The 14,342-nt window shown below is 50.3% G+C and overlaps 1 protein-coding gene across 3 annotated transcripts in view; it reads left to right on the forward strand.

Moving 5' to 3' along the window:
- Positions 1–14,342, forward strand: part of MYO5B (myosin VB) — a 340,033-nt gene that overhangs the window by 302,976 nt on the left and 22,715 nt on the right. For all 3 annotated transcript variants that reach the window (XM_058692140.1, XM_058692142.1, XM_058692141.1), the window contains exons 27-29: positions 3,630–3,695; positions 7,479–7,718; positions 8,801–8,901. In XM_058692140.1, the coding sequence (XP_058548123.1) occupies positions 3,630–3,695; positions 7,479–7,718; positions 8,801–8,901 (407 nt within the window). The remainder of the gene's footprint in view (positions 1–3,629; positions 3,696–7,478; positions 7,719–8,800; positions 8,902–14,342) is intronic.

Below are 14,342 nucleotides of genomic sequence, written 5' to 3' on the forward strand. Positions count from 1 at the left end.
TGCCGGCGTCAGCATGCTCTTTCCCAGGGTTCACGTGGCAGGGTGACCACTTGGGCTTATGCAGGTGCTCGGTTTCAGAGAGGAGCTTCCACCTCGTGTTGGTGTCACACTGAGTCTTCTCTACCTGCCAGCGCCCCCAGACCACTCCAGATGGACAGGAGTGGGCTTCCCAAGTGCCCCGAGGGCAAGGGATTCCCAGTGGCGAAGCTAGGGAGAGCCTGTGGCATTGTCACCTATTTGCAAAGGGCACTAGGATGTGTGATTAGAGTATAAATACAAGCCAGAGTCTAATTTTAACAGAGACAAGTGACTGCCCTTTACCTGGAGTCTGGCATGGACTTTAGTCTACCCCCACTGGGTTAAGAGTAGACCAGGTTTGTGGTCACTCACTTTTCTATCCCATGATTGCTCCCTGGCTTCAGTCCAGATTATCATCAGTGTCTTGGGTCTCAAAAGGGTATGTCTTGAGACCTTAGGGTCCCCAGATGTATCACTCTCTCAGGGACCCCCCCTGGGTACCTATGCAATGCTCAGCACTGTGGTAGAGCCAGGTCGTAGTAGGTATTCAAACTGTTTATTACACAAGAGGAGATAAAAATATAAGAAGAAAAACCCCTAGCCATTGAGGAATTTATGATCCAGTTGGGGGGACCAGACACATAACACAGGTGACAAGTGAAAACATCGATAGGGCTCAAATGCTAGGTTGGGTGCAGATTGGCACTGTAGGAATAAAACCCACTGAAGTTAGCAGTGATGAGGTGAGACCCATGTGTTATTTGTTGGGAGGTAGAAAGACCACTTCCAATGGGATAGAAGGCCAGTTCTGACACTGGTCATATCACTAGCTGGACCTCATCATGGGTTTGTCAGAGGTCTTTGTTCTGAAGCCTGACTTGCCCATTGTGGAGTTCAACCCCCTCCCCGCTTCTCAGGCCTGCTCCCACCTCTTCACATGGTCTCCTTTTAGTGGTAACACCTGGCTTCCCTTTCCCTTCAAATGTGATACAGACATTGGTCTGTATTGCTAGAATATTCTCTGGTATTCTGAGCACAAAGTGGGGAGGTAAATCTTGTTGGTGGACTTCAGTCTCTCAGGTGGATTAGACTGGAGATTGAAGGGGTTAGATTTACAAATGATTCAGTCCATAGAAGAGAAGGAGCCCTGACAGGCAAGCGCAAATCAAATCTATGAAAAGCTACACAGACCACATCAGACCATCCCTGATGTAGAAGTCCCCAGCCCACCAGCTACCCCCAAAGGGCCAGGCTCCAGATTCCCCACCACAGAAATGCCAGATAACTTTGAAATCTTGGCTTTAGGCTTTCTCTTTGTCTTGCTACCAAATAAAAAGGGATATCCCTTTCTTGAAAAGTAATCCTTGGGGGTGCCTGGGTGGCTCAGTTGACCGTCTGACTCTTCCTTTCAGCTCACTCAGGTCATGATCTCACGGTTCATGGGTTCAAGCCTCGAGGCGAGCTCTGTACTGACAGTGCAGAGCCTGCTTGGGATTCTCTCTCTCCCTCTCTCTCTCTGCCCCACCCCCTCTCACTCTCTCAAAGTAAACTTTAAAAAAAGTTATCACTGAACAAGAGTTAGAACTATAGGGTTGGCCTATAGCCCTGAATGTGTATTGAGGATCTCCCTTTAAGGAGAAAGATCTTGTTTCTGCAGAGTTTAGTAAGAAAGGCAGGAGTGGGGCAGGGGACGGAAGGTGTGGAATCCCTCTACAGCACTCTACAGGATCATGTTCTTGGATCTGCCCCTGGTTCCAAGAGGAATCCTGAGCCACCTGAATCTTTCCTCCAGAGAGCTGTGACGTGGGGTCGCAGCTACAGAGAGAAGTCTGTAGGATACGCCATCAGTATGGGAGTGGCAGTCTGCTGTGAGGATGGGGCCTCTGTGACAGCCAGGCTGTCCCTGTGTTTGACTTCCCATCCAGCCAGCCCCCTTTCTCAGGGCATAGCAAAGTCACTTTTGCCACCAGGGTGATTCCAGTGGGCTGCCCACTTAGAAACATAACTGCCAGTCCACCTTAATACAGCCCCTTGGACCATGGATGATCTCCGTTTTCTGAGAACCGGATGCACTCAACAACTATCCATGGCCATGCGGCAAATCCACGCTCCACAGAACACAAGTGCAGGCCTCTCACTGGGGCAGAGATGAAGAGCCCACTCTGAAGAGTCCCATCTGGTACCACTAATGGGGTGGGAGCAAAACAGAGACTGGTACCCTGGACAGCGGCTGTCCCAGGTTGCAGGGGCAGGACACCATGTGGTCCGTGCAGCAGCCCTACATCTGGACAGTCTCCAGGAGGTGCTCACATCCATCGTGGTCTGTATGGGCACACCTAATCCATGCACAGCAGGGGAGTGGCCTTACCTTGGACTTAAGGTTGCTAGCACTGCAGATAATCTAATTAAGCACTGTCAGGTTTTAGCTCCAAAACCCATCTTATTCAAGGACTTTCACCCACTACTTAAAATCACCCCATGCAGCTAACCATTTATGAAGGTGTTTCTGCCCCTTCTTATTGACAATTCAGGTTCAGTAGCTGTCAAACAATTATAGGAGTCATTGGTTCACTGAGTATGATGGGCTAGCATTACAGCTGTTGCTCTCCACATTCCTTGGAATTGAAATCAGCATTTACTGAGCATCGTAGGGGCCAGCTGCCAGAGTCCTTATTGTGGGGTGATATGGAGGAAGCAGGCTTCTCCACAAAGTGCTTAGTGATTTAGTTGGGAAAACTGAATACACATGTTCACACACACCAAAAAAACCAAAGGTAGCTCATTAATCTCCTTAATAAACACGTAATTATTATGTATTAGCCTTCTTAAGTACATAAGTGTTATGGTGCTGGTTTCCTTGGCTGCTGAAACAAAATCCCACAAACTGGATGGCTCAAAACAACAGAAATTGATTCTCTTGTAGTTCTGGAGGTCAGAAATCAAAAAGTAAGGTCCCAAGAGGGCCATGCTCTCTTAAAGGCTTTTGGGGGGAATCTCTTCCATGCCTCTCTCTGAGCATCTGGCATTGCCAGAAACCCTTGGCATTCCTTAGCTCCAGTTCCTTGACTTGGCACTGTATGACTCCAATCTCTGCCTCCATCGTCAAGTGGTATTCCCCCGTGTGTGTGCGCGCGCGCGCGAGAGAGAGAGAGAGAGCGCGTGCGCGCGCGCGCACACACACACACATGCTATCAATCTCCTTGTAAGGGCACCAGTCGTATTGCATTAGGGCCGATCCTTATGACCTCATCTTGACTTTGATTTTCTCTGCAAAGATCCTGTTTCTAAGTCACATTCACAGGGTATCAGGCTTTGGACTTCAATGTATGTTTTGTAGGGACATCATTCAACCTGTAGCACAGTGTATACATATTTATATGGCTAAGGACCTGGGAATAAAGTTATGGAGACAGTGAAGACGGGCAGGAGGGTAATTTATGGAGAGCTTCCTGGTGGCCTGAAGTAGGGTACTACATTCTGGAGGCGGGAAGAAAGCAGACAACACAGAGCAGGGAGTGCAGGCAAAACGAGCATGTCTTCTGTGGTTGAAAATATCACCATGGGACAGCTGCCTGTGGTCCCTGCTCACCTCTGTCTCCTCATCCGTGCAGGTGGAACAAGCAAAGAATGACCTGGATTTGGACCAGGATGCAGATCTAGCCTACAACAGTCTGAAGGTAAGATTGTCGGCCAACAAGTTCCCCAAACTCGTACCCTGTGGAAGATGGGTGAGCAAGTCTGTGCATAAGTGGAGCCATAAGCGGGCAACTTGACCCTTCAGTTTCTTCATCTGTGAGATAGAGGCAGATGTGTACTTACTACAAGGAGCCATAATCTCTACTTACAGGAGACACCAACTATAGGTGTCCCACAGTTTAGTTCAACATGGGCCCTAACTACCTGCATTTAGGATAGACCCCACTGGTCAGGGCCCTCGTCCCTCAAGACTGCCCTCAATTCAGATGCCAGTCACATTGGTGAGTCCCCAGGTTACCCACACTTCTGTCCACTTGGCTACCAATCGGGTTCCCGTGACCCCCCCTCCTCAGGTTTGATCACATGTTAGAGCAGCCCACAGAGCTCAGGGAAGCATCTTATTCGCTACTCCTGGTTTATTCTGAAGGCTGCAGCTCGGCAGGCGAATGAAGCAGGCACAGGTGTGTGGGAAGGAGCCCAGAGCTTCCATGCCCTCTCCAGGTGTGCGCTCCCCCCACACCTCCATGTGCTCATCAACCAGAGGCCCTTGGAACTCTTCACCTACGGGTTTCCATTACACAGGCACCAGTGATAAAATCATTGGCCATTGGTGTTCAGCTCAGTCTCCAGCCCTCCTCTTTCCCTCTCCAGGCATCTGTGGGTGGGGCTGTAAGCCCCAGTGCTTAGATCTCAGGATTGGTTCCCAGGCACCTGGTCCCTCTCCTCATTGGCATGAACTAGTTGGGGATGAAAGGGACTTACTATGACTAACAAAGGACACTTCTCTCACCCTTATCAGGAAGCGCCAAGGGTTTTAGGACCCCTGAGCCAGGAACCAGGAGCTAAGACCAAATAGAACAAAAGATGTTCCTCTCACCTCTGTCACTAGGAACCTGGGCCAGAGGCTAAATATATGTTGTTATGTCACATATGTCTTACTTGATACAGTTTTAGTTAAAGTAACATGTGGACAGTGGGGTGAATTCACTTTGAAAAGAGATCCAGACTTGCATGAGAGATGTAAAGCAGAGGGATGTCCCCATGCACGCAGTGCTGGCCCAGCGAGAGCTGGTGAGATTGGAGGGTGCAAGGCCTCGGGTCCCAGGGTGAGCAGGCCTATGTTTACTACAGTGATGGGGGTGCTAGGCCTCCAGCCAGAGAGGGGGGCACAGAAAAGGGCATCATAGCATTCCCCCTCCCCTGCTTCCATTCCCAGGGGCTTGGGAATTGATCCAGTCTGGCAGGGTCAGTCCGGTCCCACTCACAGAACCGCAGATAACTCTGGTCACCACTACATTACCCCAGGAGAACAGCCCTGAATCATGCCTATGGCTTTTTGAACAATTAGGGTCACAGAAGTGGGTGCTTTGCAAGGGTTTTCCTTTTTTGAGTTATTGATTTAGACTTACTTTCCACATGTGATATTTAAAGGTTTAAAACCCCTTGAGAAGGGGAGTGGGTGTGACAGATGTCTGTGGTGCATGCCTTCTGCATGCCGTTCCTCAGCTGCCTTCCCCAAGCAAGTGAACAGCAGGCTGTTTCAGAACTGGAAAAGATAAGGGGTGTCTGGGTGGCTCCGTGGGTTAAGCATCCAATTTCGGCTGAGGTCATGATCTCGCTGTTCATGAGTTTGAGCCCTGCGTTGTGCTCTGTGCTGACAGCTCAGAGCCTGGAGCCTGCTTGGGATTCTGTGTCTCCCTCTCTCTTTGCCCCTCCCCCACTCATGCTCTGTCTCTGTCAAAAAACATAAACATTAAAAAAAAAAAAAAAAAAGGTAAAGTGGGTCTAGCCCAGTGGGCCTCCAGGAGTGGTCCTGGGACCAGCATCATGGCAGGCATGCTAAAAATGCAGATTCTCAGCCTCCTCCCAGACCTGTATCACAAGCTCTGAGGTGGGGCCCAGCAGTCTGTTCTCAGCCACCCGCCTGAGGTTTCCATTGCCCACTCAAGTCTGAGAGCCACTCTTCTAGTCTATGGGCAAAGTCCTGCCTCCAGGACTCCCATCTGGAAGTCTGCTTAAAAACTCGCTCTGCGTTGGGCTCCTGGGGAAGATGCCCCACGCTGTTCCTGCAGGCTACATCTCCACTGCTAGCTCAGGGCCTGGCTCAGAGAGGGCTCAATGAGCGCTTGTCCCAGACTCTTGAAACTCCATCACTATTCTGCTCTGTTAGGCCAGGATTCTGAGGTTACAAGACCTGGTTTTCCCTTCGTTGTCTCTGGTGAAACTTAACTTTTGCACTGTCTCAGAGGCTGGTGTCCGGGAGGACCAATGCTGGGGAGGCTGGTTGCATTTCTTCTCACTTAACAGACCCAGACCCTGAAGGAAACAATGAAAAATGGGGCTTTTAGGCAAAGCCCGTCGGCCTGTATTTAATGGGCCCCTGCTGTGTGTCCAGCTGAATGCTTCCTGAAGGCATGAGGGAGGGAGCTGTCCTCTGCCCTCCCAAAGTGTAGACTCTGCCTGAGCAGACCAAGATGGAAGCAGATCAAGAGTCTGCACACCAGACTATTCAGCCCTCTTTTCCAACCCGATCCTTACCAAATTGGATTTGAAAAACCTGCCCACAAGTACATGGGTGAGATGGGCCTACTCTGGGAAGGACCCCTTGACAAGTAGTGATTTTTGCTGAAACAACCAGAATTTCAGAAGTTCCCGCTGATCCTTCTCTAATGCATAAAGGGACAGAAGCACACCATTTGGGTACTGGTCTCAAGGCTTAGGCATGCCCTCCCTGTGGGGATGAAATGGGGCGGAAGGGTCCTTGGGCTGGTTGCACCTGGCAGAGATTGCTGGAGGAGGCCTGATATAATGTGGCCAGGCAAGGTGGGATCAGGTGTCCAGAATCGTGGGCTCTAGTCCTGGCAGAGGTTCTTAAAACTCACTGTGCGTCTTCTCTGCTCGGTCCTTAGCTCCCTCATTCAGAAAATGAAGAGATTACTTAGATGGTCTCCTAGTTTTATGGTCCTATGTCTCTGTAATAATTGTGCAACCAATCCCCACTTATCCACCATTTGGGGATTTGGGGGGAAATTTTGAATCCCATATATCCCAAGACCCTAAGAGTATTATATATGTGAGTACCAAACTTTCTGTGGTCTGACTTTGTGAAATCCAAAGCTAAATATTATACCCAGAAAACTTAAAATACATTCTAAAGTTGTTTTGATGGCATTTTTGCACACAGGTAGCTTTTCTTCTGGCATTGACAGCTGGTGGCTTTCCGTGTGACCAAAACAACAAAAGTGTGTTCCTAATATACTCTAAAACATTGGTCTGTGTGGTGCTCCTTAGAATAAGGGCATCGGGTAGGAAGGCTCTCTAGATAGTTAAGTTTGGGAAATCCTGGGATTTTTATGCTCTCTTGGAAAGTCACAAAGTACATCAATAAGTTTCTAGGAAGTCTAATGTTAAAAGCATGTTGTTTAAAATTAACCTGGCATTTCCTCAAGGGTAGGTTTCATGGCCAGATACACTTAGAGATAGGAACACTATTAATCTGTTTGGGGAATGCAGTCATAGAGGCCTCAGGTCAGATGCTTCACCCCAATAACTTAGGGTTGTGGGTTCATATCCAGGCCCCAGTTTTAACTATAACTGAACTTTTCTCATGGGTTTTTATTGTTAAAACAAAAAGGTTGCTCCAAGCTTCACAGGAGGGACAGGGCAGGCTGATTCCGGAAGGTGGAGGAGGAAGCCCACATGGGGAGAGGAGACTGTTCTAGGTCCAGAAGGAGATGGAGTGTGCTGCTTGGGCTGTCTTCCAGAGGCAAGAGCTAGAGTCGGAGAACAAGAAGCTGAAGAACGACCTGAATGAGCTGAGGAAAGCCGTGGCTGACCAAGCCACACAGAACAACTCCAGCCACAGCTCCCCCGACAGCTACAGCCTGCTGCTGAACCAGCTCAAGCTGGCCAACGAGGAGCTTGAGGTTCGCAAGGAGGAGGTGCTCATCCTAAGGACGCAGATTGTCAGCGCTGACCAGCGCCGACTCGCCGGCAAGAGCACGGTAACAAGATGGCAGCCCGGTTGGGCTTGCCAGGGGGCGACACTAGGTAATACGGACGGTGTTTTGCTTACGTAGCTTTACCCGTGAGCACTTTAAACCTAAAAAAATGCAGGCGCGCTGACTCTAGGCTCTTGTCTAAAGGGAAAGCAAGGTACTTGCTGCCTTCTCAGCATTACCTTTCATGGGAGACTTTGCTGGAAGTCTCTAGAATCTTCCGAAGTTACTCAATATGAACATGTTCAAAAAGAACAAGGCACAGAATTAGAAACAAGGGCAGTGGCCTGAGCAGCCCCCTTGGCCTTGTTTTTCACCCCAAGCTTCGTGTCTTGCTCTTTGATTCCGAGGTAGAGAAAGTCTTTTAATCTAAGCCCACCCAGGGTGGCAAGTCCAGCTTAGCATTTGTTCCTAATGTTTTCACCTTCTAGGACAGAGTGGGGAGTGGGAAAGAGGGGACAGAGGCCACCGGGATCAACTCTGGACATGGCCCTGGGATGACTTAGAGGGGGATAAGTAGGCAGTCAGTCATGAGTGTGGAGGACTAACACTGAGACAGATTTTCACCCTGTCCTTCGGATTTGGGGGGTGCTGTCACCTCAGAGACACAGTCACTGCTATCCTCCCTCACAGTCCAAGTTCGGGGCTTTTGCAGCCAGGCCTTGTCATTCTGTGCCTTTGAAAGTACCATTCCTGCCTGGGTTTAACTGCTGTTATCCGAGGTCATCCTGAGCCTTTGTTTTTTCCCCAAAAGCTTGTTTGTTTGTTTTTTTTAATTTTTCTTAATGTTTATTTTTGAGAAAGAGAGAGAGAGAGAAGTGAGGGAGGGCAGGGAGAGAGAGGGAGATGCAGAATGCAAGGCAGGCTCCAGGCTCTGAGCTGTCAGCACAGAGCCCAGTGAGGAGCTTGATCTCATGAGCCGTGAGATCATGACCTGAGCCAAAGTCAGATGCTCAACCAACTGAGCCACCCAGGCACCCCTCAAAAGCTTGTTTCGATGCCTCTGTATATACAAAGTCTATAAAGTCGTTTTGCAACAGTCGTTTATGTAACCAGCGTTATTTCTCTTTTAACCTGGGACCTTCTAGGAGCCGAACATTAATGCCAGAACAAGTTGGCCTAACAGTGAGAAGCATGTAGATCAGGAAGATGCCATCGAGGCCTATCATGGGGTCTGCCAGACAAACAGGTAAGTCCCCCCTCATGGTAACTAGAGGAGGCAATGGAAAAGGGTCTTGCCCAACCTGACATGTGATGGCTGTTTCTCAGACACTGCTCAGCATCAGGGTTTATGTATTATAGGAGGTAAACGAGAAGGAGCAGACTCTGTGAATCCCACGCCCTTAGCAAACCACTTGTCAGCTTCAGCAAGACTCCAGTAACACAGCTGGGGCATCCAGAACCCAGATCTTATGAAGAGCTTTTGGAAAGGGAGCCTCCCTGGAAGTGTGGACAGGAGGAGCGAGAAGGACCGGCTGAGAGTGGCTTTTCCCCTAGAGGGAAGCCAGCACCAGATGAGCCCAACTAAGTCCTGGGAGGGGCTGCTCCTGCTCCAGTTCTTCGCTTTTTTATTGCTTTTTAGAGCATGTGTGTGTGGGGCGTGAAGAGGGGCAGAGGTAGAGAATCCCAAGCAGGCTCCATGCTGTTAGTACAGAGCCCAACGTGGGGCTTGATCCCATGACCTGCGATCATGACATGAGCTGCAGTCAAGAGTCAGATGCTCAGGGGCGCCTGGGTGGCGCAGTTGGTTAAGCGTCCGACTTCAGCCAGGTCACGATCTCGCGGTCTGTGAGTTCGAGCCCCGCGTCAGGCTCTGGGCTGATGGCTCGGAGCCTGGAGCCTGTTTCCGATTCTGTGTCTCCCTCTCTCTCTGCCCCTCCCCTGTTCATGCTCTGTCTCTCTCTGTCCCAAAAATAAATAAAAAACGTTAAAAAAAAAAAAAAAAAGAGTCAGATGCTCAACCAACTAAGCACCCCACCCCCATCAGGCACTCCTTTATCTTTGCTTTAATATTAGCTTTACTCAACCCAGTTGGTGGGCCCCAGTGCCTGTCATTTAAGAGATGGAACCCAAGCTCGGCACCCCAGAGGTTGGGTGGAAGAACTTGACCACTATCATACTGGCTCAAATGAGTTTTCCCTGGACTTTAGTGAACAGACCTCTAGTCCCTCCTTAAGAATGAACTGCCCAGGGGCACCTGCGTGGCTCAGTCGGTTAAGTATCTGACTTCAGCTTGGGTCATGATGTCGCAGTTTGTGGGTTCGAGCCCCGCTTCAGGCTCTGTGCTGACAGCTCAGAGCCTGGAGCCTGCTTCAGATTCTGTGTCTCCCTCTCTCTCTGCCCTCCCCTGTTGCACTCTCTCTCAAAAAATAAACATTAAAAAAAAAAAATTAAAGATCTGCCCAGGTTATGGCCAGGGAGCCTGACTGAGGGAGGCAGCAGGGCCTGGATGAGACCCCAGGGCCTTATGGCAGAGTGCTTGCACTCTGGAGTCCACTTGCCAACTACTTAGTAACTCCTTTATAACCACTCAGTGCCTCAGTCTCCTCCCCTGAACCGGGGACAGTCACAGCAGTGTACTTCGCATGGAGATTGAGAAAGTCAGGTGAGTTAGTCCACGTCTTGTGCTTAGAACACTTCCTGCCGTTATTACTGTCTTTGCCTCTCGGGGCCCCTGTGGGCACCTGTAAGAACAGAGCCAGCCTTTTCCCTGGCTACCTTTCTCTCTCGCCTCAACTCACCGACGTGATCAGTCACGAAGCGTTTGTACAGAATTGATGAAAACCGCAAGCACATCTAGAAACTGTCAGCAGGTGCCGCTAACTGCAACATGAAGTTGTCAGCAAGAATTGTCAGGGACTTGAAGACTTTAACGCTGTGATTTCTACGTCTTCTAAACTAGCCCATTTCTGCAGATAGGGAAACTGAGGCCCAGAAGGGATGAGCTGCTCTGGCAAGCAGCCAGCCTGAAACTGAGTCAAGGTACAATCCAGAAGGCCTGACTGCCAGGCCGGGCCGCTTCCCGCGCACTGTGTAGGTAATCAGAAGATGCAGGCATTCTAGCAAGACCCCCCCCCAGAGGAAAGTAAGTTTCCAGAGAGACGCGATTCTGTTCCCCAAAGGAGAGAGAACAGGAAATGAAGGTGACCCTCTCAGTGCTGAAACTGGAGTCCAGATTTAGTCATTCAGAATTATCTTGGGTGAAGAAATACACTGAATAAGAAAAAAGAGCACAGGTGATACTTGGAATTAAAAAAGGGGGGAGCAGGGAGGACAAGCTGGACCTTGACAGGCGAGGGAGTGCTTATCTTTCTGATCTTCTGCTATTATCAGCTCTCAGCTCCCTTTTTATTCACCTAAATGGTTGTCCGGGGATCCAGTCCCAGGGGCTGCATACTACCCTGGATTTGTCTTCCTTTGCAGCAGTAATAATGTTCGTGATAAAATAAAAATAGCTTTTCTTAGATGTTAAAATAATTCCATTCCCCAGTCAAGCCTAGGGTACAATAGGGAACTGATAGCCTGTGAAACCAAGTACAGAAAAGGAGCCTCCGGAAGCCTGAAGAACCAGTTCCTCAGTGCCTGCCACACTTGGAAAGCGAGCTTTGTGGTTTGTGCCTCACCCACACCGTGATCTCTGCAGTGAGAGAGGATGGCGGCAGGCAGGTGGACAGGGCAGGACGATGCAGGCTGTGATTCCTGGAGCTCGGCAGCCAGGACATCGGTTATGAGGGCCACCCCTGGGATGGGAGTGCCCTGAAGGCCGAGCTGCGGTTCCTCTCCTGTGATTTCCCTCTGAGAGAGAGTGTTCTGGTTTGAACAGAAGTGGTATTACGCACGTGTGATTTGGGGTGGGAGGGATTGCAAAAATTGATCCTCTCTCAAGGAAAAGCTTACAGTGCTGCACTGAATTTTGCTTAGGTTTCTGGAGGGATTCTAGACACTCTCCCATGCCCAGTCATCGCTTCTCTCAGAATCCATGGTCCTTCAATTTGGAACTTCTCTCCCTCGCTAACTTCCAGAGTTGATGGAGTTCTGTTTGATCGTTACAATTGTCTTTTCCTTTGTTTTCAAGTTTGGGGGGGGAGGCCAGTTAGGAGGGTTGGCTCTGGGGGGAGACACAGGAATGTGGCTAGCTCTTCCACTTACTTACCATTTTCTGTATGGCCGGAGTCAAGTCAACCAGGCATGTGCTCAAGGTCGCGGAGCTAAGGAAGAGCAGGCGTGTGTGGTGAGAGCTCAGGTCTGGGTCCAGCAGTGGTGCTCCTTTGGCCACCAGCCATTTCCGCTCAAGTCTGTAGAACTCCAAAGAGAGACTTAGAGTGCATTGTTGGACCTTTGCTTGTGTCCCAGGAAACTGCAGCCCCACCTCCCAGCAGGTTCCAAGAAACAACAGGTAGCTTTGCCTGATGCCACCTGGGCTTGGACAGATAAACCTGGGGTTATTACTCACCCCCTAATGGGCCTGCTTGGGACACTGAAGATCCTGTTTAACCAGACAGGGGTGTGTGCGGACTCCTTAGGATGGGCTTGGAGTTTTGTGGCTCCTTTGGCCCTAAGCCCCAGCTGCTGTGGGATGTCTGGCTCAGAGGAGCAAAGGAGCAGGAAGAGCCTCATGCTCCCCAACTCCCTCCTCTCAAGTGCTCACTTTAACTGTTCCCGGCTAGAAACTCTCCGCTTCCTTCTGTGAGGTGATCGTGCCCTCCTAAGGTTTCCCAGGATTCGGTGGGTCCCAAGCCATCAGTGTAATTCCTGTCTGCGGTAATTCAGTGGTATATTTGTCCACAGACCGTCTTATTCATGGCATTGGGGTTGCTGCCTCCCTTTCTCAGAGATTGCAGGGAATCTCCTGGGCAGTTGGGTAGAAAGTCTAGGTGTGAGCTACAGAAATAAGCATATCTGTGGAGCACCACATGCTTTTTTCCGAAACCGAAAACTGACCATCATCATGCTCATAGGAACCTTGCCTGTTTCGACAGGGAGGCAGGTCCTTGGGCCAGGACTGAGGGATTGCTGTTGGGTCATAGTCCTGATGTTCTCCACAGAGGGAAAGCAAATATTATCCTAGGCCTTTTCTGCTGCCTGATATTTACAGTTAATAGGTTATGTAATAAAAGATATAGAAGAAACCTCAGATCTGTGAGCTGAGCGCTATCATCGTAATAGGCCCGGGACATGTAGGCAAGGACCACAACATGCCCTTTGGGGTGCCAGTTCTCCAGTCTCCTGCAGTTGGAGACTGTACCTGCGGCTTATTCAAGTGCATCTGCAGCCTCTTTGGGAACGGAGCTCAGCACAGTGGTGTGTACCCAGGAGATTTTCCGTGAACATTTGTTGATTTAATTGACGTAGGTACTTTACATTTAAAAAAAAAAATTCCTGTAAGCTGTCGTTTGGGGTTTTCCTTCTCATGCCACCAGGTGGCGCGCCCTCCCAGGCCTTCGGTCCTAATAGCGCGCAGAGGGGAGGGAGAATCTCTCCGGAGGAATTGGTTCTCTTTCATCTAGCAACAAAGGCTGGACCTGGAGCTGGTTGACTGCTTTTTAATTTACTGGTTTGCCTGACTTCCTGAGCACGGTGGGATGACGGGCCCTCACAGTCTCCCCTTTTATCTTTGTGCATACTGCCTGGCGTGTTTCAGAATTAAGAATTCTGAGAGTGTCTCCCCCTGAGCAGGAATTCAATGCTCACTTCCTCACTGTGTAACTCGTCAACACACAGGCACTGGCAGAGGGTGAGCGGTGGCACTCAGTCTGCCATAGAGGAAACTATAGGAACGCGGTGACCCTCCAGGAGAGAGCCAGCAGCCCTCCTCGGGGCATGAGGGCCAGCCGGTGTGGCAGGGAAAGAGCCAGAGGCCAGGTGCCAGAGCCCGCCTGGGTTCTAGCCCAGGTGTCAGCGTCAGGCAAGTCCTCTCCATCTTGGGGTCTCTCCACACATGGCGAACAGGATGGTTGGAGCAAAATACCCTGCATTCCTATTCAGCAGCGATGCCTCCCCGCTGCTGCCTGTTGGGTTAAAGCCCTAGCTACTAAAAGGCCCTAGTTAAATGTGTTAATAGCTGAGAAGGGCAAAGGGGCTAAGCTGTCAGCTCCCCCTTGACGTGGCCCAGCTCAGTTTTTGGGTTTGCTAGGATAAATGGAACACCCAGGCAGGGTAAGTGCTAAGCACGGGAGGGGACAGCAAAAAGTCTACAATAAAAGGCAGTCTCTGGGGAGGCCAGGCCTGGGTGACTGGTCTGGACATTTGAGGAGCCAGAGTCCCAAGTGGGAGAGGTCCCCAGTATATGCTTGTTGGCAGTAACCCCCACACTGCCCAGCCAGATGGAGCACAAGTTGTGACAGTAAAGGGTAGGCTTGGGGCACAGAAGCCAGAGTAGCACCAGAAGAAAGCTCACTGTGGTCTCTGCCTCCTGCCCTCTCCTTCAAGCTTTTCAGCGTAGGACCTGGTAGCCACGTGACCAGCTTTACCCAAGAAGCAGCTTATGTGAGTGGTGCAAGGCCCAGAGCTCCTCTCCACGAGGCTGAGCTCCTGGGAGGTAAAGTGGGCAGCTGCACCTCCTGGACCTCCCGCAAAACCCAGCAGGAGCAGTACTGTGGCTCCTGGGGACAACTGTTTCTCCCATGTGAG

This window comes from Neofelis nebulosa, chromosome 11, assembly GCF_028018385.1.
Source record: "Neofelis nebulosa isolate mNeoNeb1 chromosome 11, mNeoNeb1.pri, whole genome shotgun sequence".
Classification (NCBI taxonomy): Eukaryota; Metazoa; Chordata; class Mammalia; order Carnivora; family Felidae; genus Neofelis; species Neofelis nebulosa.